Source organism: Sebastes fasciatus, chromosome 9 (genome assembly GCF_043250625.1).
Source record: "Sebastes fasciatus isolate fSebFas1 chromosome 9, fSebFas1.pri, whole genome shotgun sequence".
Lineage (NCBI taxonomy): Eukaryota > Metazoa > Chordata > Actinopteri > Perciformes > Sebastidae > Sebastes > Sebastes fasciatus.
Genome location: NC_133803.1, coordinates 19122240 through 19145806, shown reverse-complemented (window position 1 = coordinate 19145806; position 23567 = coordinate 19122240). Strand labels below are relative to the sequence as shown.

General features: G+C 40.5%; 1 protein-coding gene across 9 annotated transcripts in view; it reads right to left on the bottom strand.

Moving 5' to 3' along the window:
- The window catches only part of micu1 (mitochondrial calcium uptake 1), a 38952-nt gene extending 17374 nt beyond the window's left edge, over positions 1-21578 (bottom strand). For 2 of the 9 annotated variants that reach the window (XM_074646474.1, XM_074646477.1), the window contains exons 1-6: positions 21186-21204; positions 15617-15781; positions 14001-14196; positions 11508-11670; positions 7352-7395; positions 3453-3473 (exon numbers count right to left, since the gene is read on the bottom strand). In XM_074646474.1, coding sequence (XP_074502575.1) covers positions 3453-3473; positions 7352-7395; positions 11508-11670; positions 14001-14196; positions 15617-15780 — 588 coding nt within the window. In that variant the 5' untranslated portion in view covers position 15781; positions 21186-21204. Of the gene's footprint in view, positions 1-3452; positions 3474-7351; positions 7396-11507; positions 11671-14000; positions 14197-15616; positions 15782-21185; positions 21205-21426 lie in introns of those variants that run through there. The other 7 variants (XM_074646475.1, XM_074646479.1, XM_074646481.1 and 4 more) reach the window with 6 other exon arrangements.
- Between the last annotated feature and the right edge of the window lie 1989 nt (positions 21579-23567).

Below are 23567 nucleotides of genomic sequence, written 5' to 3'. Positions count from 1 at the left end.
AACAATTATCGTTTTAAATTGTTTCTTAAACAGACTTTTGTATAAATTAGCCAGTAAGTGTTATGATTTCAGTTATACTATAGTTATAGTATATATCTATAGTATAGTTATGTGCACATTTAATTTGGACAACATCAAAGCAGACAAATCCTGGCAAACCCCCCGTGATCTTTGACGACCCCTGAGGGGGCCCCGGACTCCAGGTTGGAAACCACTGAACTAGGGCACCATCTCCATCCAAGCCCCAAAGAAAACCACACTACATGATTCTATACTACTTCCTACTCTGCTTTGGACACCACAGAAAACAAACACACACATCGTTGACCATCAGAGTGGTCAAGAGTGAATATTACCTCCTTGTATATGACGATACCTCGGGACCAAAGCTTCACAGTCTGTACTGTAGGTGGGCGGGTGTGTGTGTGGGTGGCGAGAACACTGATGGATTAGCTTTCCACCTCTAGTCCCATGGGTAACTGCAGAGCAGGTGTACTGTTAATAACTTGTAATTATTCTGGGAGCACAATCAGAATAATGTACGCTGATGTGGAACGCTCAATAAACAAATTTCAGTCGCTGAGGAATGGCAGCTGTCTCACAAGGGGAGCGGAGGAACCGAATTAGCTGACCAGGTGTAAAGACAACCCAACCTCTTCTACTGCAGATTAGGAGAAGAGAAAGAGAGAGAGAGAGAGAGAGTGTGTGACTGTGTTTAGCTTTTATAGAGAGACGAACATTGACAGAAAGGGCAAAGAAAGCATGTGAGAGTGTGAAAAGATGGAGAAATAGAGCGGTGACAGTCCAAACAGCGGCCCCTGGGAGCTTCCTGTGAAATCAGAAAGAGTGAACATGACAACAGTCGGTGTGACAAGAGGCTCGTTTCCATTTGGAGCAGCCCCCCCTCCGCACTCCCTCTGAGTGACAGGTGTCCACTCTCGGTCGTAGCTGGTCGCACGGCAGACGCTGTGGCTTTAGGAGGGCCACAGCACGGAGGAATAGTTGGGATACAGTTTAGATATACAGACCAAGTCCTGCCTGCCACCATGCTCTACAGAAATCATGCAGCACTGACACCCGGACAATCCAGAGGATGGATTTGTGAAGGCTATCAAGCACAGCAATACAGCCTTAAATGTTAGCTAACAGAGCAATTTCCTCGGTCCAAAAACCACCCTGTGAGGCCACCATGCGCAGAGAGGGGGCGCCGCCACCACCACCAGCCTACTTTCTCTGTGAGACACAGGCAATAGAGCAGTGCATGCTGGGGAAAAATGCTATAGTGCCAAAGCATGTGGAAAGCTAGAGCTGATATTTTCTCAGAAGGGATGAAGGAGAAAAGGTGCGTTTTATAAAGCAAGACAGAGGGAGTGCAGGGGAACAGCGCACGCTATGATTTTGGCATTGACCAATACAAGGTTCCTTATAAATGACTCATTTTAGCTGCTCTTTGCATCTCAGCTTTGCAAGACTTGACGTTCGTCTTTGAAAATGACTGTAAATGTATGTGAACTTTACTTTGGGGCACTGGCTAGTGCGTAAATTATGTAGCAGTGCTGCAGTGTTTAATAAGCCCTGTAGAAGCAAAGTATTAAGTTTTCACTTATATATAATTCAGCAAGGAAGGCATGGCATGCAGCTGCCTCCGATAAGCTATTCAAAGGGCACCGGGGAGGTCTCCAAGACAATATCCAATAACAATACAGAGTTCTCAAACAAGTGCACACACAATGGGGTGCGTCCCTACTTCATGTTTGTGACACTCGTCATTATAAAAAGGTGCACAGGTTGTAACCTGCCCTTTGCTGCACTTGGCTTATCTCTGCGTCACCCTGACTGACGGAGGTATTCAGACCCCGCTTAAAGGCCAAATTGTTTAGTATCATTTAATAAAGCTTATAGGTCAAGGCTCATTAATTTACACGTACCAACATAAATGTGTATATCAGAAGCATTTGAATCACAAAAAGGTTTCTCCAGAGTACTCTGGGGGAAACGTTTTGGAGCATCGCTGGAAACTAGGAGCAGGTAAAGGCTCAAATGAACAAACTCATACACATTTATGTAAGTGATATAAGCGATTTAAGTGTCCTGGTATATGGAATTAACAGATGAATTTGATATTTTCCATATAAGGACATCTCAGAGTGTCTTATTGTGCTTATACCATGGCCACCATGGCTGCACTCAAATCATCAACCATCTTTAAATGTTGTTTAAAAAATGGTTGACAATGAAACAGACATAACCCCTGGTTATCAACATAAGAAATTATTGGTTATCTGCGGCGAAGTCCCTCCCCTTCCAGTGGACCACCATGGGACCTTATTTCGGAAAAAATATGAACGTTAATCAACGGTGAGAGACAAATCATTTTTTGATCCCGTTTGAATTGCGCCATGAATCACACATATGATGTTTGTCAATTTAATAGATCATTTTGCAAATCAATAAAGTCGCAGTTTGTTGTAAAGCTGTTGAGGTATAAGACAGTGAAAATACGTACTTAGAAAGATTACACAACCAAAAGTCGCGTAAGTGACGTCTCTCTCGCTGAAGCTACGATGCGCCTGTGTGTTTCGTACTGTTATGTACTCAAACGCGCAACCGGTCTTGCTTGTTCCTTCTCTTCCCGGCTGATAAAAAGACCGGCAGTCGCTGGATGTCCTGTAGATGTAGTTCACTGAGCGGTTTCACACAAAACTAAATGATACTACGATAAACCTACGACAAATTGCCACTTTCTTGACTTGCAAAATGACGTTTTAAATTGACAAACATATGTGTGATTCATGGCGCACTTTAAATTGTTTGTTTCTCGTCGTTGACTAACGTACATATTTTTCCGAAATATGGTCCCATGGGGTCCACCGGAAGGGGAGGGACTTTGCCTCTCTATTAGTACTTTTGCACCGGGGTTAAACTGTTGATCAGCCAATCAGAAACAAGTATGTTACTTGGCCATGATATAATCTGCCTTATTTTATGAGAAAATACAGTGGTGGTGCTTTATTGTACTTCAATCCTCATACTGTTAAGACTTCCCCCATCAGGCTGTGTTCAACACCTACAGAACGTAACACCCTGCGAGAGAAAAGCTAGAAGTAAATTCAACATTTTATTACCAGTCTACTGATTTCTTCTTAGAAATTATACACTTTAAAGCACAGTTTGGCTGCTGTCCTATACGCGGTGGTCGTAGATTTAACTGAGGCCGTGACTCCGGTTTCACACTTGCTGAAGCTGAGATGTGGCAAATACAAAAAAAAAAAACGTACTTAGCTGTTCCCCTGGACTAACAACACTGAATAGCTACGCCCTCCATATTACTACAGAGGAGTGAGTAATAGAAAGATAGAAAACAATTCAGAGACAGAAGAAGAGGGAGTAGGTAGAGACTACAAAAGTGCAGGTTTTTTTTCATTCAGGTGCACACATGCTGCTCGGCACACACCCCATACCTGCCAGAAGTCCTGCAGAGAGGGAGGGGCAGAACGGGAAGGAGATGAGGAGGGAGGGAGATAGAGGAGGGGAGGAGGAGGAGGGATGGGGAGGAGAATGGGGATCAGTACATGGAATGATTGGGAGAGGAGACAGAGAAAAAAGTAGGGGTTTTGGGAGAAGGGGGAGTTGGTTGAGGATGATGGTTATTCACGAGGAAGGGAAGAGAGAGAAAAATGGAGGGATTACTCGTTATGTGAAAGAGAGAGGATGGCTGATAGAAAGAATAATCAACAGTCAACAATGGCAATGTCGTGTCACATCAACATTGCGGCAGCAGAAAGCATGCCCACATGATCGGGGTAGGAGAAGGAACCACAGAGAGGTAAGAAAGGTGTAATGAAACAACACAAACAGCCATTTCAAGACTTCTCAAATAACTGTTGTTCCCATGGACAGTAAAATAAACATAACACAAACATGGTGAGTCAATATGAACAACAGTTGTTAAACAACCCTATAGGGCAGGTTATGTTTACATACAGACTGGACACAGGAAGGGGGTGGGGATGGAGAGAAGTGAGAAATGGATGACACTTTTAAACACCTCTTCCACTTAACTGTATGCATGTGACAAACCTCTCTTGGCTATTTTTAAAAAAACACTATGAGAAGTGAGACACTGAGGTCTTTTAAGAGAGCTCTCATGTTATTCCAACACAATACTGTATACCTCTCTGCCATCAACCTTAGCCTTTATTGCAGTTTACACCAAAGCCCCAGCTGAAACGCTCCCCTTTGTGCTTCACCTCACCCTCCATATACTTCATGATTTACACACTACAGATATTGCGCCACTATACTTGCCTTGGCCATTTCATCTAGATCTAATTCTATGCAGGTCTTAGAGGAATTAGATTTCATGGCAGTAAAACAGTAATGGTTTATTCCTCCACTTACAAGCTAGAGGGGCCCATCAGTGTCTCTGGTAGGGCTGCACGAAATATTGTTTTTTTTATCGTCATCAAAATGACAACTTGAGCAATAAAGACTCTGTGAAAAACTGTGATATTGCACTCAGGGATTTTTTGACTTGATCAGTAGAAAACTGCACTTTAAAATGTCATAAAATCATTATTTTTCTATTGGTGCCTTTTGTGTTCAATAAAAGAATGGAGGGAACAATTTCCTCTCATTTTTTTTGATTCAATAACCAATTTGTTGTATTTTAGCAGTATACTGAAAGCAGAAAGGCAAAACTGAGTGCACTTTACTATCTGTTTATTTATCACATGTAATATCATTATCGTGACATTCAATAACGTTATCGCATATTTGCCTTATATCGTGCAGCACTTGTCTCTGGGCAAACAGGGGTTGGGAGGGGGAGCTCTCAGGTCGCTCTGGCCGTGGCAGGAAAATCTCAGGGGACAATAAAAGCTCAACACAGTATCAGAGAAAACCATGTGTCGAGAGATTTGCCTGGCAAATAAAGCAAACAGGCCTGGAGATAGGGACGACGTTTACATAATCAGACAAGGGCCATAAATGAAGAGTGTGCTATTTCGATTTTAGGTGGCCGCAGAATTTAACATTGACTTTTGATTAATGAATAGCCCGAGCATTTTGAAATATGGCTGAGTCAAAGTTCTGGGGACTTTCACTAAACATAAGGCTTAGTAAAATCACTACTGAGATGCAGAAGGCAGGGGAGTTGTGACAAAGATTTCTGTCTTTGGTTCATCTGACTACAATATGGAGATGAGGTACAGACTTTACTCGTCTTCGTACCAGCCTGCGGGCTGATGGACTTTCTAATGAGGTTAGAAACTACAACACTAAATGAATGAGGACGGTTGGCTACTGGGTGTGAGAGAAGCATCTTGGGATCAGCGAAAGGGCAGTAATGGTCACAATCAATATCAAGGGATGCTGGTGATTTATATTGATGGCCTCTATTTTCCTGACTGTGACCAGAGAAAGGTTTGCATTTAGAGCACAGAGACTAGTCAGTCTGTGGCTAAAGGGGGGGGGGCTAGCCTGTCCAAAGTTCACCTGCTGTTATTGTGTTTAAATAGGTCATTATGCACTAGACAGACTCACTTTGTACATGTCCCTCTCCATGATTAAGTGTGGAGCTAGTGTGTTAAAGAGGCTTCACTGAACTAGGCTAAACCAACTGAAGGCAGAAAAGATCCCATCGTAGGTTGGAAAGCAAGATATTCTGATTGAATGCTTTAGTTTTGATTACTGTTATTGGAAAATGATATGAGTTGAGAAGCGGACAGCAAAGCGGGAGCTAAAGCAAAGACATGAGAAAAGAAAAAACATAGTATACAGGGTATGGTCTGTGAAAAACAACATGAAAAACAACATCGTTTAACATTGAAGGAAGGGGGACCACATTGTAAAAACATGCACTGTGGATGTTCTGTGTCATTCTCACTTTTTTTCTCCTATAAAACTTGTACCTGCAATTGAAGTATCTCAGTGTGACACCAGCTTATGCACAAGATATCATCAGAAATGCACTTACAAACAACAAAGCGGACCCATAAATGCCAGCGAACATTCTCATAGCAGTGTTTCTAAATTTTTGTCCATTCATTTCTGCACTCTCTGCTGACTGAATGTAATGGCGTTTTCCATTTGCTCCACTATCTCTTTCCATATGTCATCTTCTATAATGCTGTAACCCCCCCGTGCCCCTGATGAGTATTTGTTTATTTCTGTGACACTGAGTTATCACCTCAATTTATACATCATTCCAGTTCTATTTATCCATTTCTTCAATGTCATTTCAGCCTGAACAATGACTGCATGTGGCAGTTCTTTGATATATATTGCATTTCATAGATGTTATTCATAGATTTATATTGCAGACATATTATTCAGCTCAGCAAAAGACACATTTAAAATAAACTAAAGCAGATGTTGCATAATATTTGATAAACAACTTTGGATAATTGACATGGAAGTATGCACAGAAAGTTTGTGCTGATAAGTAATGCCCACTTATAAGTCAGTTTACATGGATTTATCTTTGACTATTATTTTCATTTAATTTCAGTAACAGTTCCCTCACTACTGCACTGAATTAAGACCACACTTTTCAAAACCTCGAATATAATTCCTTCTCTGTGTATGCATATTTAAAATCCAAGGCATGAAATGATAAAAGCCTCACAGTATTCTGGGGATTACAACGCCTAATTATCAAGTGCAGACGGCATTTGCTTAAATTTTTCTGTATGAAATTAGGATCAATATTTAACAGACAGATTTTCTGACAAAACTCTGCAAAGATAAATTAATTAAAAAAGTACACATTGACTTAAACATTTTTACTGAATGTTGAGCTTTTAATTTGACTGAGCAAGCTCATATGTAAACTGCAGAAGAGTGAATTATAACTGGAACACTGTTTCTGCAAAAACATGATACTGTTTTTTACATTACATTTACATTAAAAAAAAATCTATTCACCTCTGTTGTATTGGGTTAGTGGCAACATTTTCAGAGGCGAATATCTCAAAACTTCATAAAACTGAAATTATCTTCATGGCTGAACCGCACCATGGGCAACTAGGGTAAATGAGAAGAAATATGTTTCTTTTGTATTTTGGATGAACTGATTCTTTAAGCCATTATTGGCCATTCTGGGGAATAAACCCTTCTGGCAGACTGGGCAAAAGAAATAAGCTCTAATAACACAGCTTTCTGGGGAAACGCAATACTCATTGAGTTTACAGTATATTTAAGAAATCCAACAACAGTTACTTTAAACTGAATTTATGAACCAGGAACGAAATGTTTCTAAGACGTAATTATAAAAACTCCCTGCTGCTGACCTCCATGATTGCTAAGTTGACCCTCTATCCTCTTAACCACCCGGACGCCCACTTCTTACCTTTCCATCAAAGCGCTTCACGATGAACTGATCCAGTCCTAGACCTGAAAAAGAGAGAGAGAGAGAGAGAATATAAACCGATGTACATACTAGACAAATATTATAACAAACGAGATGTGAGGCAGAGTAGTTACACAGCAGGAGCATCAAGATTTATGCCCAGCATGAAGCAGAGCGAATGTATTTACTTGGTGTCGTGACTCAACCTTTTGTAGTCACTCAAGATTAATAATAGTCATTAGCAGCCCATTTCCACTTTGCAAATTCTCTAAAATAAACAATCATCGGCATTCAGCTTTGACTCTTCAGATCATCACTTAGAACAAATTTCTCAACCAGCGTACCAAGATCAACGGTGTTCACATGTATATTCACATACATGGTTGCTTAAAATGAGTATCTCAAGGTGTTTAATTGGTTCACTGCTAACAAAGAGAAAAATGACTTCAATGCACAGGGCAAGAAACATTAGTTTATCATTATTTCACTTATTTCATTACTGTGACACTGTTCACCTGGACAGTACATGAGGATCATGTGGAAGTTTAGGATTGGATGAAGGTGTTTTTGCTTCTGGCTAAGAGCCAATAGTATTTTGGTTCTTTGTTCTCTGAAGTACTGTGTAAAAAGAATCCATGAGATGCCATACCTGACTTCTTGATAATAAGGTTTGTGTATCTCCATTGTAATTATAATCTTTATACTTTAACCCTTTCAGTGTTTTGTGCATTATTTCATGGGTCCAGAGTGTCTTTATTTGCAGTTTCCGCAACATATGGATCAGTTGAGAATGAGTAGTCTTCACTGGGTACAGGTCCTATGTCCTGTCAGTCTTATTACTGTTATTTCGGTGTCATTTCTTTCTACGCAAAATGCATCAATTTATTCTGTGGCTGAATACAATTCTGCTCCCTGCAAGAATGATATGAAATGTGATTTTCCTCATTTTTTACAAAACTTAAATCAGATAGACTTCTAACATGAGTTATGAATTTCGGGTGGAAAAACACAATCCTACCTCCAAACTAATGTAATTCAAACTAATAATCCTTGCTGAGGTGATTATTTTCTAAACTCTTGTGTGAGGCTTGTCAGTTCTTATCTTTTAGATGAAGCATGCAGTATTAAAATATGACAAAGTATTCCAAGAGTCGCACAGGCTCTTGATATCACACAGAAAGAATAGTAGTACACTGACCTATTGAAACAAATCAGATTAACTTTGAGGGCGATGGTTAGAGGATAATCTTATTAAACTGAACTTGGCTTCATCAGCATTAACGGAAAACCTCATCACCTAAGACCTCTGAGAATAGCCTACAACCTTCTTCTGCTGAGTCAATAATCCTTTAACTACCACAATCAACGGAGATTCCCAATTCAGGGGCTGGATCGCTGAGGTTAAAGGGGTAGTTCGGGTGTTTTGAAGTGGGGTTGTATGAGGTACTTATCCATAGCCGGTGTATTATTTATAGTTCCCAGTTTGGAGAAACAGACGAGTGTATCAACACCGGAGCAAAGCAGTACAGTGCTGTGGAAGGGGGCGGCAGAAAAGCGTATTTTAGCCACCTAAGAAAGAAAGGCTCACCTAAAAAAAACAATAGCATTTTAAGTGTACGCTATATTAAGAATATTTCCACTGCTTTATCTTGCCATCAGACAACCCTTAACTTCTCCTTTCCGACGGGAAACTGAACTGAAAGTGAAACTTATCTATGCTCGCTCCAAAACCAGCAAGCTCAGATGACAAAAACAGTTTAGATGCGTTTCATATTTAGTTCAGTTCGCCATCATAAAATATTTTAAATATAGCGTATAATTAATCGGATATTAGGTGAGCCTTTCTTTTGGATGGCTGAAATACATTTTTCTGCCGTCTCCGTCCACAGCACTGTATTGCTTTGTCGGTACTCCTGTCTGTTTCTCCAAGCTGGGGACAGGCTGACCGTCATCTACTTTAGGTAATACACTGACTACGGATAAGTACCTCATAAAACCCCACTTCAAAACACCTGAGCTATCCCTTTAAGCTCACATTTCTAGTCCAAATACTGGGCAAACAAGGTCTGTGAAATGCACTTGAAAAAGGCAGCCTGGTTTTGCCCAAATTTTCAAAGGACACAGCTGGTCTATCCAGCATCCCTCAGTATCACACAATCTATTCTGTTAAGGGCATGGGGAACATCCTCGTCAGAAGATTCACATTTCAGCTTAACAAGTTGATAAGGATCACCTGAAAGCACCATGCGTATCGGGCTCTGTGAGGCTGAACTGTCGGATTTGGAGATGCTATGTGTACCTTGCCCTTGTTCAAACAGACAATTCAAAATAAAAGGTAGGCTAAAACTATCTTTTTTTTTTAATCATGTCCATGGGTTATTCATCATCTACGGGCCAGAAAATCTACAGAGCATTAAACCAGCAAAAGCAAACTAATCAGCAACTGAGATTTTGTCGTTACTTTTTTAATTAACCAGGGAGTCTGTTGGTTAATCTCTCTTGGGTTGGGGGCTTTAAGAAGTGGCTACCTATGAAGTAAACTGCAGCTTCTCCTGGCTTTTTCCATTTTCTTATGCTGAACCTTCTCTCATCCAACAGAGCTCGGCTCATCATTTCTTAAATTCCGCTTTAGGGATAAAGAAAGGAAGAGTGGGTGGAGGAGGCGAGGTACTGGGTCTATGAATGGAAGGCCAATGGGGGCCAAGCTAGGCCAAGTGTTGTGCATGGTTAACAGCTGAAGTGCTGAGGTGAGCAGGAAAGGCAGCGCAGACGTGACATTCCCAGCTAAATCCTTATTAAGTGCTAACTGCCTCCTTTACTGTGGATGGATGTGCAGGATGTAATAGTCCCGCAAGTCTGAGATGGAAGCCTGATATATGTCAAAAATCTAAATGAATTTCAGTAATGAATAACCGGATGATGGCAGATAAAGACAAGAGTGTCGCTGAAACATGCCTATGCCAAGTTAAGCTCCCTGCCTTCCCAACCCTCCCATGGCTGAAGATCAAATATCGCTCACTGGCTCCGTGTGTGACGCCCGAGATCTGCTCTGGTTTGAACCTGTTAATTGCTACACCAACTGCTGTGCTGCGAGTCCCTCAACTCGGCGTGATCGGACAGCCCTGTCACTCCCCCCCTGCTTGCCTTCCTTCATACTTGTGAACACAGTCAGTGGGATCGTTATACCATGAACTGTCATAAGTCCGGAACTGCCAAGCGTGTGCTAAGTGTCCCTGTAGCTGGATGGAGCATGAGGGCTGTGTTGAGTAACGCTCTACCAGTGGAGAAATATGATCTCGGCAAGGTTGGCAGGGTATATTTGGGGTCAAAATCCTGGATGGGAGGCAGAATCAGTCTAAACACTTACTTGAATCTACAGAACCAGACTACAGGAATACAGAAAAACTGAATTAAAACTATAGTAAAAAAACTGGAGCATGCCAGTGTGTGTAAAGAAGTCAGTGACTATGTTTACATACCTACTACTATTCCACTATTATTCCAAATATGGCAATATTACGAATTTGATTCGGGTCGTGTAAACAGCATATTTTGTTTCGATATTCTGAATTAGGCCTTGTTCCCAGTGGATCATATTCTGATTAAGACATGTGGGATTTGCCGATGTTATTTGTGTTTTAGGAGCATTCTTTGGACATGTATACATTGCATTCAGAATATGCGTCTCAATTGGGGTTTTTAATGGCAGTTTGCAACACACGACTCCGTGGCTTCTTGCATGCTCAAAATAAGCTGTGCTGCAGCTCCTCTTTTCACCATCTGTCTGAAACGCTCTGTTTGAGCTCCTGCTGACTTTTCAGACTCTGCTTCAGCTTCGCTCTAACTAGCTTTATTTGAGGGCGTGCCAAACTAGCCGCTAGGCAAGGTGTGTTACTTGGTGACATCATCACATTACAGAAGAAAAGGCAGGACTTCAAGCAAGGCGCTTCAGGCAGTGCAGGAACAGTGTTTCTGTGGGGGAAGAGTAACTCCCTTTGGCATGGACTGCACAAAAACTATACAACACACTAAAGGCTTAGTAGGAATACTGTCTTTTTGGAAAAATGGCAAAAGCCAGAATATTTTGTGCATGTAAAAAACACAGTCACTGATGAAGACTAAGCAAAGGTGTCGGAAGGAAAGAGATGTGACTCACTCTCAGGCTGCTTCTCGTTAGGTGTGATGGAGCGTATGAAGTCCTGGGGTGTCATGTAAACCTCAGCGTCTCCATGCTCGCCGATGACCTTCAACGTGGCAAAGTAGCGAAAAATCTTGTCGGGGGTTGAGTAGGCTCTTATCCTGTTCTCATACTCCATCACCTGCCAACCAGACGGGAACCACAATTAATGACACCAAATTTCCCACATTAGGCACGAGCACCACTCTAACATACCTAAACATGAACCAAACTAAAGACCCAGCAATATTCCCATCCTCTGTGTAGTAAGGTAAATGATCTGAGGGAGAGTTAAGAGAGTGTGGAGAGGGTGAAAGGAGTGAACAGAATAAAGAAGCAGGTGGCGGCAGGAAAACGACAGTCTTGATGATGGGTAGTATATTAACCTCCTGACTCAACTATCACATTATCAAAACAAGAAATAGTGTTATAAGCATAAGTCAGACTGACAGGTTAACATGAAGGGACACTGTAGGACTGTCACAGCCACACACGGCTGTGAACAACATGCCATCACTGGCATATCGAAGTCCAACGTTTTTGTAAAATACAAAAAACGAATTTATTCAGCTCTGCTACACACACATTAGCCACATCAATGTTTGCCTTGACGCTGCCGTTTGCTTTTCGGCATAAAGTTTCAAACAGATGCAGCATAACTGGGAAGATGACAATCTGTTTGGTCGCTGAGCTCAGCCACATTAATCTACACAGACTGCTATTTCATGTGACACTGAACAATTGTGTACACTGCAAAAAACTCCCTGTGGAAAAAGCAAAATGCCTTTTGAAGCCACTTCAGTTTGATAACAGAAAGAGTGAGAGAGATGCACAGACTTTGATTAAACTACATTCTCTTTTTGAGTGTGTAGCGATGATTGCGTGCTTCTGTGTTGGTTCCCCCTCTTTAACAGACCTCATAGGTCTATAGGGAAATCACCAGGAGCATGTCCCCCAGAAGAGACAACCATCAGTGTATGGATGAGAGGTTATGGGACAGTCGTGTGGAAATGCCGGAGAGCCTGACTGATGGAAAGCCAGAGATACGCTGTCATCTCTCTCTCTGGATCTCATCTCTTCAGATTTACAGGCTACTGATCTCAGCATCACCCACACTGATGGGGACTGGAGCCCCTTCTTTTGAGCTTTCAGCCATTTATGTGCCTCTCTTTTCATTGCAAAAATTGCACATATACAACCAGGGGAGTGAAATTCAAGTCACACCAGTTATTTATTCATTTTTTTTCCTTCAGGTTTTTAAAGATTGTTGTGCAACATCTGAGACAAGAGCGGCAAATCACTTTAAAAGTAAGAAGGTAAAAATGAAACTGAATTTTAAAACACACATTAGAGGGGAAATTTCCTCGTTGCATAATTTAGCATTTAAATTATTTGAGCATTATTCAGACAGTCCCTATCACCTTTGGAAAAAATAAAGACAAACGGAAGGACCATATACTCAAAACAAATGTTCTGAAGTAGTGTGAAGTAGAGCTGCGACTATTAATCGATTCGTTGTCAACTATTAAATTGATCACCAACTATTTTGATAATCGATTAATTGGATTGAGTATTTTCTAAGAAAAAAAGGTTTCCAGCTTCTTAAATGTGAATTTAATGTGAACATTTTCTGGTTTCTTTACTCCTCTATGACAGTAAACTGAATATCTTTGAGTTGTGGACAAAACAAGACATTTGAGGACGTCATCTTGGGCTTTGGGAAACACTGATAATTCACCATTTTCTGACATTTTATAGACCAAACAACTAATCAAGAAAATAATCAACAGATTAATTAACTATGAAAATAATTAGTTGCAGCCTTATATGTACTGTAAGTACTTGCCACTGCAGACTGTATACTGTAAAACTCCATCAATATTCGACCACATTCGATGCACACGCTCAGACATTTGCACACATATACACACACAAAATTTACTACAGACAGTACGCTTTATCAAACGTCTTTATTAGACATAGTGAGTGAGCTGGCACAAACAACCAATTCTTACCAACACACTAGTGAATCCTGCGGTGCTGTGATTCACTCAAAACGGTTTGCTCTCTAGACGTCTATCTGCTTTCAGCAGACTATGACTGCTGCTGAGGCACATTTTTTATTATTGCATTGAACCTTCAAAGGTCTTGCACTTTCCTTCTCCCCTGGTTCTCCAATGGTGATATGCAGAGCTGTGCTTATTTGGCTATCGTAGACCCTTTATTCTTCTTCTTCATGTCCTTTGTCATCTGCTGTCTAATTAACAGCAATAAAATCGTACAGCTGGTGCCTTCCTGTTGTTTATGACAGCAGCAATTCACGCTGATTACCACTGTATGTCTCCGTAAAATATTCTGTCAGAAATATACCTGCGTTTGCATATTGGACATTGATTTGGAGGGCTTTCAAAACACCATTCTAGAGGTGAATTAAATATCAGACCTACTGAATGTTTATTGTTTATTGATTACCTTGCGGTCACGGAATCCGGAGCGTGGCTTCTTCTTCTTCCCCCCCTCACCACCTTCATTTGCTTCTTCGTCTCCGCTGCTGGCCTCCACCGATTTCTCAGACTCTGCCTCAGAATCGGCATCCCTCACGAAATGAGGCTCCTCTCCGGCTGGTTGCTCAGAGTGTCGAACAGAAGGCCCTGCCTCTGCATATGCTCTAGTTTCCAAACAAAGAAACAGATTAGAAACACATTAACACCTGAGTGACATTTGAATGTCATTTATAAAGAAGGTTAAGTATTGCAGTATCTCTTTTTTTTGTTGCCCCGGTACCAAGTAGAATCGAGAAAGTAGAGTTTAGCTGACTAAATTGGAAATTGGAATAATAATAATAAATAGCAGGGTCTGTCTAGGGTAGGCTGAATAATTCAGTTTAACGAGACACCAGGAGAATGAAGCCCGGGGTGAAGGCCTGGAACAGTCTCGTCCCATCAGTCTCAAATGCCCTGAGGCGCCATCCATCACTCTGCCTCCTGCAGCACAGTCATTCTGTCCCAATAGAGCTCTCACATAAACACCCTCTCCACTGTTTTGCCTTAACTAAACACCAGCCTGCTTAGTAATGGATAGCCATATACAAATGTGTGACCACTCTTGAGGAGGTGGCTTGGCGTGTCAACAGAAATGCAGGTAAGCAACTTTGTGGGGTGGTTTCCCTAACAGTTGTGTGATGCCGGGGAATCGAATTTGGCATGTGCTCAAAAAACTGTACTGCTGCTAAATACTGCACCGCAAGCAAATCCTAGTTTACTTAATGTAGATCAAGGAGTGTTCATTTAATGGGGACCATGCCAGATAGAGAAGCTTGCAAGTCATGGTGTGAAGAGAAGCAAATGACCCTTCGCTAAGCCCCGCCCCTTGCTGCTACTCCATCAAGCTGTCAAAGCTGCGATAGAGACCACACTGTTACTAACTGCACTCCCTGCAGAAATAGCTAGCTAATTTTTCAAAAATCGAAAAAAGCGATTACAGAGAGAAGCAGACAGAAGGATCTACAATATGCATTTGGAGGATAAATCAGGATGTCAAACTGACTCAGCAGCGAAAACAGGTTAAAAAGATTAAGATAAAAGCTAAAGCCGGCAGATCACAGTGTAAAATTGAACCACTACATCACCTGGCGATCGAGACAGAAGACAATGAAATTAATGAACAACACTGTTCCTGTAAAGCCGGATAGGTCTTTATTCACTGTTACCTCCTTAAACAGTAAAAGCAGCATGTGTATACATTCAGTATACCTTCAGAAGCTAGCGTAGTGCTAGTTAACATTAATGATGTGCTAACGCACTCCGCTAATGTTTGCTCCACATGTTTATACGTAGAAACGTAACGTTTTAGAAACGTATATCTCCTTCCAACCTTTCTGGGTAACGAGTATCACTATTTCACATACCCCAGACGCAACGTCTAACCATGACTAGCTCCAAATGCACAAAACCAGCTCGCCTTGAATTGCCCCTTGAGGAACAAATAAAGTATTTTTAAATTGTGTTCAATTTAAGTATCAGAAGGCTGTAATCATTTTCCCAGTACAACATATAAGCGAACAGGTGTATTACTGGACCCAGACTTACGTTTTCCAGAGCAGCCCAGCACTAGCAGTCGCACCAGTCACCCCAGCCAGGGCTGCAAGCATCAGCCTCCTCCTGCCAGACCCTCGCACCGCCCCGCTGTGGTAGCGCCGGGACAACTGCGCTAGCCCCACTGAAACCGCGGACAACGCCCGCAAGTGGAACATCCTGCAGAGAGAAAAGAGTAAAGGTGTGGTGAAACAGCTGATACTCTTTTGACTGTCCTGTACAACAATTGTTTTGTTTTAGGAAATTTTGTTCAGCATGTGATGACAGAAAACAAGACCGAGTATATGGCTTGGCTGTGTATGGTCAGTCTGTCAGTCTGTCAGTGGTCATGTCTACAATGTTAAATCCAGCGGTACATGTCCACCAGGTGCGGCGAGGACACAAATGGATGCACTGCTCCACTCAACTGGCCGTTCAAGTGGTGACGTAACCTATCGTGAAATGCTTGTGAATGGTCCCTGGTTTTCTGCTCGCCGTTTCAAACATGAAACAACATGACGGCCTGCTCATAAACTTTCGGTTATTCTATCTAAACAATCCACTAAAATTAACATTTTAAGCAAAAAATAGGCTATGCCACTGCCGAATCTTGTTTCATTTTAGAACTAGATCGCCTAGATTGACAGCTTGGTCCTAGTTTCGTGAGCCGGACGCGTCGCGCTGGGAGGGCTCATTTGCATGAAGGACTGTTCCCCGCCTTTTCATTTTGAAAGAGCAACGGCCAATGAGGAAAACTCCAACACTCAGCCTCCAACACTCAGCCGATCAATCGTGTAACTTCTTCAGTCACTCACTCAGTGACAGACTTTTGCATTTGTAGGGCTGGCCCTCTGCGGTCCAGCCAAAAAGTAATAATACCTGGCAAAGATCTTTTTCTGTCACTACAAATACTGACAAATAAAAGGGATAAAAATGTTTCAAACTACACAACTGAATGTCACGTAGAAGCGTGCACACGTCTTTCCTTCCTTCTTTAGTCATAAGCCATAGAAGTCTTAGGAAAGGTTTTGGAGAATTTGACCAAAAAACTAATTAACACTCATCTCAAGAGGCAAAGCTTAGAACAATAGCCGTGCACTCGTGGGATCTGTCTTCATGCTGCACTGCAGGCAAAACTGTACCTTCAACAGTCAGTGCATAAATATCCTGCAATCCTCACACACCTCAATTAATAAACAACAGAAAGTGAGGATAAAACTAATTGCTACCAGTGCAGCTAAGCTCCAGAACTTCATTTTCAACCAGACCGTTGCTTCATTCATCTGTGTCATGAAAAGATGATTAATAATTAAGCAAGGGGCTACTGGTGTGTATCTGTATACTCCCGTGTGTGCACACAAAAGGATGGGACGGAGGAGTTCACCCCACTGAGGCCTGAAGCTGCCACCTGTCGATATCCTATTAACTATTCAGACACCGATTGTCAAAGCGATTCAGTAGAAAGACAGAAATGGCATATGCTAATTGGAGTGTTCGGCAGCCCATGACTATTGGGAATGGGAGGGGAACAGCAAGCGTGCATGCACAGCATTTTATGGAGCTGGAGAATGATGCTAAAAGACTGGTGCCAATGATATTATTGACATCATTGAGATGAAAAACCTATTCAGTGCAACAGAACAACTTGATTGGAAGTCAATGGTACAAAAAACAAATCTTTAAGCACTTGTATTGTGTGCTTATTTGACTAAAGGGATACACTCCCAATTTTGGATGATATCTACCAGATACTGTAAGTACCAAACAACATGAACCATTGACCATATCTTTAAATAACAACATCAAATGATGAGAATTGAGGCCATCATTTCTGAATCATTTCTGACCTCCTGACAGAATTACTTGATGCCCACCCCATATCAGATCTGTTTGAAATGTATGTAGAGGTTTTATGTTCAACTGGAAAGAGTTTTTACTCTCTGCCACAAACAAACACATATATGCCAGACAAGCTTAAATATACAAGAGGCAGAGGGACAAACAACAACAGCAACACAGAAGTGTTTGTCTTTGTCTGTTCCACTCCAAGCTTCCAGCTGAGGGCCGCCCATTTAGGCTCGTATAATTAATGTCTTCCTGGGTCTTTGAAATATGTCAACTGAGCTGAAATTAATTATTTTCAAAGTGAGAGGTACCCATGATCTGTGAAATCCCCAGTTGGGGCTTGGCGCTTGTACAGAAAATAGATTTTTTACAGCTGAGACACACTAATGCGCGCTTTTTTTTCTCATCAACCTGTTAGAACTTTTTGGACAAGAAGGGGACACTGGGAATATGACGGCTATTGAATGAAAAGCAGTGAGCCACACTACAACTACAACTCCCTTATTTGACTATCCATCTTCATAGAGTACTGAAGAGGACCTTGTTATTAAAATGTGGTAACTCACTACCTTTGGTGGAGACATCTCTTTTGAGTACCTTGCATTCAAAAACGTACAAATGCAGGAACACACACTGCAATGGACAATCAAGCTCCTTCTGAGAGATATGCCCGAAAAACAGCATCCAGTTATCATCAAGTCACTTGTATCCAACCTTTCTTGCCTTTGTTCTACATCCTTAAAGCAAGGTACAACATTATAACAGTTTGCCCAAATTTATATGACACAATCCAACATTTTATATAATGACTTGTAGATGTCAGGGTCTTTCACTCTTGATAGTTTTTTAATCATTGTTATCAACATAGCGTAGCAGATATTTTACTTGAGTAAAAGTAACAATACCACAATGTAAAACTACTCTGTTTCAAGTAAAAAGTCCTGCATTCAAAATATTACTTAAGTAAAAGTAAAAAAGTATCATCATCAAAATATACTTAATATCAAAAGTAGTAAGTACACATAATGCAGAATGACCCATTTCAGAATAATATATATTATATTACTGGATTATAATTATTGATGCATTAATGTGTGAGCATCACTTTAATGTTGCAGTTTGTAGCTTTTCTTACATAATATATTGCTGGGTAGCTTAACCTATAATAATACATCATACTTTATAAGTTGATATATATTTTGTATTGATAATTTAAATCTGCAAAGTAACTAGTAACTAAAGTTATCAAATAAATGTGGTAGAGTAAAAAGTACAATATTTGCCTCCAAAATGTAGTGGAGTAAAAGTATTAAGTTGCATAAAATGGCAATACTCAAATAAAGTATAAGTACCTCAAAATTGTATTTAAGTACAGTTCTTGAGTGAATGCACATCATTACATTCCACCACTGATGATAAATTATGGTCCAAAATTTATCAGATCGCTGCTGAACACTACAAATATTAACTCCAACATCAAACCCCAGCCAAGTAAGACTATATTTACATCCAATCCTGCCTACCTGTTAGAATAAAGCATGGAAGCTTGTTCAGCATATGTCTCTAGTTGTATCATTTCACAGTGAGCCAAGACATTAGTTTTACTTATTTTAAAACCATTCAGTCCAGCCAGTCCCACAGCACAATGCCGAATCACATTCATCCCTTTAAATCCGGTGTCAAGGTACACTGGGACCTGAAACTGACCTGGGACCTGGTAAATCAATATCGCTCTTGGCGATCCACATTGTCCACCACCTGACAGTGATATGTTGAAATGCCCACAAGAGAAACATAAGTATTTATGTTGTGTGAACACTACTCTGTACTTGGACGATCACATCCTATAAAAACAAAAAAGGGACAGAAGAGGAGAGGGCAGTGTCACATCAACAGCCTGAGGCACTAAAAATAATGTTTCATGCCCTCAGTTGCAACTAGTGATGCCTTCCTCCCTCTCCAAGACGCTAAAATCTTTGCAGTTCCTCGGTTGCTCAGGGATATTTTTTCTGCCTCCGAGCGGTAAATAAAAACAGAGAGAGGGGGTTATTGTCAGGAGTACAAGGAACACAGATGAAGAGAAGTTTGCATGTCTACCTTCTTAATTTGGAAACTTTCAGATTGCATAGATCTTTAGGCAGGTCTGTGACTCGCTCGGGACTTATTATAACAACTTTCTTATGAATTAAAGGACCAGTGTGTAACAATTAGGGGGAACTATTGGCAGAAATGGAATATAATATTAATAAGTATGTTTTCTTTAGTGTATAATCGCCTGATAACAAGAATCGTAGGGTTTTCGTTACCTCAGAATGAGTCGTTTATATCTAAATAGTGAGCGGGAGGGTCCGCCATGTTGCACCGCCATGTTTCTATAGTAGCCCAGAACGAACAAGGAGAGGATTCAGTTGGTTGCAATCTCCTCACCTCACCGCTAGATACTGCCAGATCCTACACACTGGACCTCTAATTCATTCATTTAAAAAGGGACTGTTTGTAACTTCTTACACATATAAATCACCAATCAATGTTTGGGATTATTACCAGAAGATTTATCAGAATAAAACCGAATACACTTGAAAGACAGGCAACATCTAATAATACTCAAAGGTTGGGCCATTTTGACAGTGTGGTGACTCGCCATTTCTCAATGCCCAATTGGGAATATCAAGTGTATAAACACAACTGTTAAGACTGTGTGAACTGCAGGTGAATTGGATAAAAAAGGGTACAAATCAAAAGTGACAAAAAATTGGTAATCCAACATGATTATTGTGGATTATTGTGTGGCATGAACAGACCTGGCAACATAGTTTGGACCCCAATGAGACACCCAAGGGAGGAAAAGTTTATTTTCAGCAGCACAACACTAGCATGGCATCTATATAACTAACTAACCCTAACAGAGACCTTGTCAGATGTTTATATCATGTTTATTTTTATTTTTGTTTATAGCTTATTTTGTATATTGGTAGAATTTAAAACAAATTTTAATTCTTATTTTATTCTAACGTTTTTATCTATTCTTTTGTTATTATACTGTTTGACTTGCACCAACATAACCAAAGCAAATTCCTAGTGTATACCTCTTACACCTGGCAACAAACACCATTCTGATTCAGATTCAGATTCAGATTCAGATTCTGATTCTGATTCTGATTCTGATTCTGATGACCACCTGAGGAAAGGCAAGGCAGCTTTCTTTGTATAGCACATTTCAGCAACAGGGCAATTCAAAGTGCTTTACACAAACATTCAAGAACATTGCCACAAAGTGCAAAAGAGCATTAAGACATAATTAAAACAGTTATAAAAACATTAAAGATTAAAAAAAGGAAAACAAGCTAAAGATAAAAGCTAGGATAGAAGCTAAAATAGAGTATAACACACAAGAGTAAAAGCTCTAGTGCAGTATAAGATCATTATCTGGTTTGATAAAAGGCAGCAGCAAAAAAACATGTTTCATGAGGTGTTGACATGATGTGATCCCCACCTGTGAGTCTTTGACATCCACATTTAACAGAGCACACAGCTAACTAAACCATCTAACATTACAACACAAGGTCAAAACATAATGTTTATGGACATATTAGTATTGTATTTGACATTATCAGAGCAGAAATACGAACCCACTCAAAGTTGTTTCCATGATTGACCCCAAGCACCTCAATGTTTTGTTTTTAGCCCTCAGTTCACCTCTTTGACAACATTAATATATAACAGTTAGCTGTCAGCTAACCAGTCATATAATGTTTTCAACACCTGTCCTAATGTTCGTATCACTTGGTTACTATCAATAAAGACATGCTTAGCTGTGGAGTCCGATGAGTGTTTCGTACTGCAGCTAACGCTAGCTAGCAGCAAGCTAACAGTTAGCATTACCATAAACGTCTATTAGCTCAGAGAGAGGTGTTGTTGCCACGGTTACACACACAGCTTCATGAAGAAACGGTTACTCAGGGTTACTCGGGGTTACTCACGTTATAATGACAACAGTCAGTCCAATATGATAATCTTCGTTTCGTCTTGTGTCTGCAGAGAGATGGAGGCAGCAGCGCAAACAGCAGTTCCGTGTTTCACCAAACAGTCCGTGCAAACAGACAGTAGGGAGGGGCAACACGTCCTACATCACCCCGCCCCATGCAGCTCTCACCCGGCTGCGTCCCACCGTCACACCGCTGCTGCTGCTGCTGCTGCTGCTGGGGATGCGTGACATGACTGTGTGAGTTTAGCACAACATCAAATGTCCTTTTTATTTTATTTAATCAATTAGCTGCATGACATTCAACACAGCCATACATGAGAGCTAAATACTATATAGGTTGGCAAAAACTTAAATTGGTCATCATCAAAAAGGCAAACAACCACTAAATGTTCCCTAAAAGCATATTGATCTAAACTCAGAAAAAAAAGTTTTGAAATTTGTGTTTGGTGGATTATTTCTCTGTTGTTACAATGCTAATTGGCATTGTATTTTACATCGTTGGAAAGCCTGTTTATTTACCTTCACAATGATGTCCAACTTGTAAGGATCATAAATTTGTGGGATGAGCAACACAGCTGAATATGTAGGTAGCGCCCAAGAAAAATGTGCCAAAATGCTCTGCCAATGGTAAACAGTGTATTCTCCTCTTGGTATTGTGGTGGCAGTTTCTGTTAAAACAAGACACAAACCAACGTAACAACTTGTCTTTCAGTGAATTTAATAAAAAGGCATACATTAATAACTAAAGCATCTGTGGGGGCGAGCGTTGTCATCTTGGAGGATGAAGTTAGGTCCCAGATTGTGGAGATATGGAATCGCCACTGGCTGCAGAATCTCATCCCGATATCTCACTGCATTGAGATGGCCTTCAATGATGACAAGCCTTGTTTTGCCAGTGAGGGAGATGCCGCCCCACACCATGACACTGCCCCCACCAAAAGCTGTTACTCCATCGGTGCAACAATCAGCATAGCAGGAGAATACACTGTTAAGCACTGGCAGAGAATTTTGGCAAATTTTACTTGGGCCCTACCCACATAATCAGCTGTGCTGCTCATCCCACAAATTCATGATCCTTACAAGTTGGACATCATTGTGAAGGTAAATAACAGGCTTTCCAACGATGAAAAAAGTACAATGCTAATTAGCATTGTAACAACAGAGAAATAATCCACTAAACTAAAATGTCCAAACTTTTTTTTCCGAGTTTATAACAATCCAATCTGTTGACTACAAACTGAAATCAGAAAGAAAAGGGTGAACAAACTGACTCACACACAAACTGCAAGACAAAGGTGGTGATATAAAGGGCCCTTATACAATTATTAAATTTCATAGTATTTGTAAAGGTACGAGTCAGGTAAAATGGGCCAGCTGTTCAGGTAAAATGGGCCAATATTAAAAGAGGGCATGCAACACAGTAATTTCAGCTGAAATCATTTTAATTTTAACTGTAAATAAACACTAACTATTGTCTTTGGTGTGCCATAAAGTAACAACACCATAAATACATTTCATGCAATTAAAAAGTTGAGCAAGTAGGCTATTTCATTGAGTAATGCAAAAGAAAATAACTGATCATGTGCCGTAAAGCGCCCGGAGAAAAATAATAACATCTTCGACAAACAAAACACCAAAAAGCATTAACATTTCCTGTAGGTCTTAACATCTCAGTCAGGTCTTGTTAAGTCTTGTCCTGTGTTCCCCTCAAACACTGTCTGCAATGCATAATTTAATAAAAAAGATTATCAAGATTTTGTTTGGATACACATCTAGACCTATGAACCTGTTTTGCCACCTCTGTGTAACTTCTGTGTAAAAGTGTGTGTGTATGTGGCCCATTTTAGCTGAAAAACAATGGCACAATTTAGCTGACATTGGTAAGCTAAAATGGGTCAGTACCTAAAATGACATTTTTTCAATTTCAACTTTTTTTATTTGATAGAGCATGTCCAAACCTTTGCTTTGCTTGTACACTTACTTATAATTGCTTTATCATCCTATTACTGATGAGTGGCATTTGCTATGTTAATTACTATGCTATGACAATTACCATATCAGTTCTCTGACATGCTTCATGTAACTCTATGCCCTGCCAATATAAGCAACCTCAGACCAATCAAAACTATTCTTACA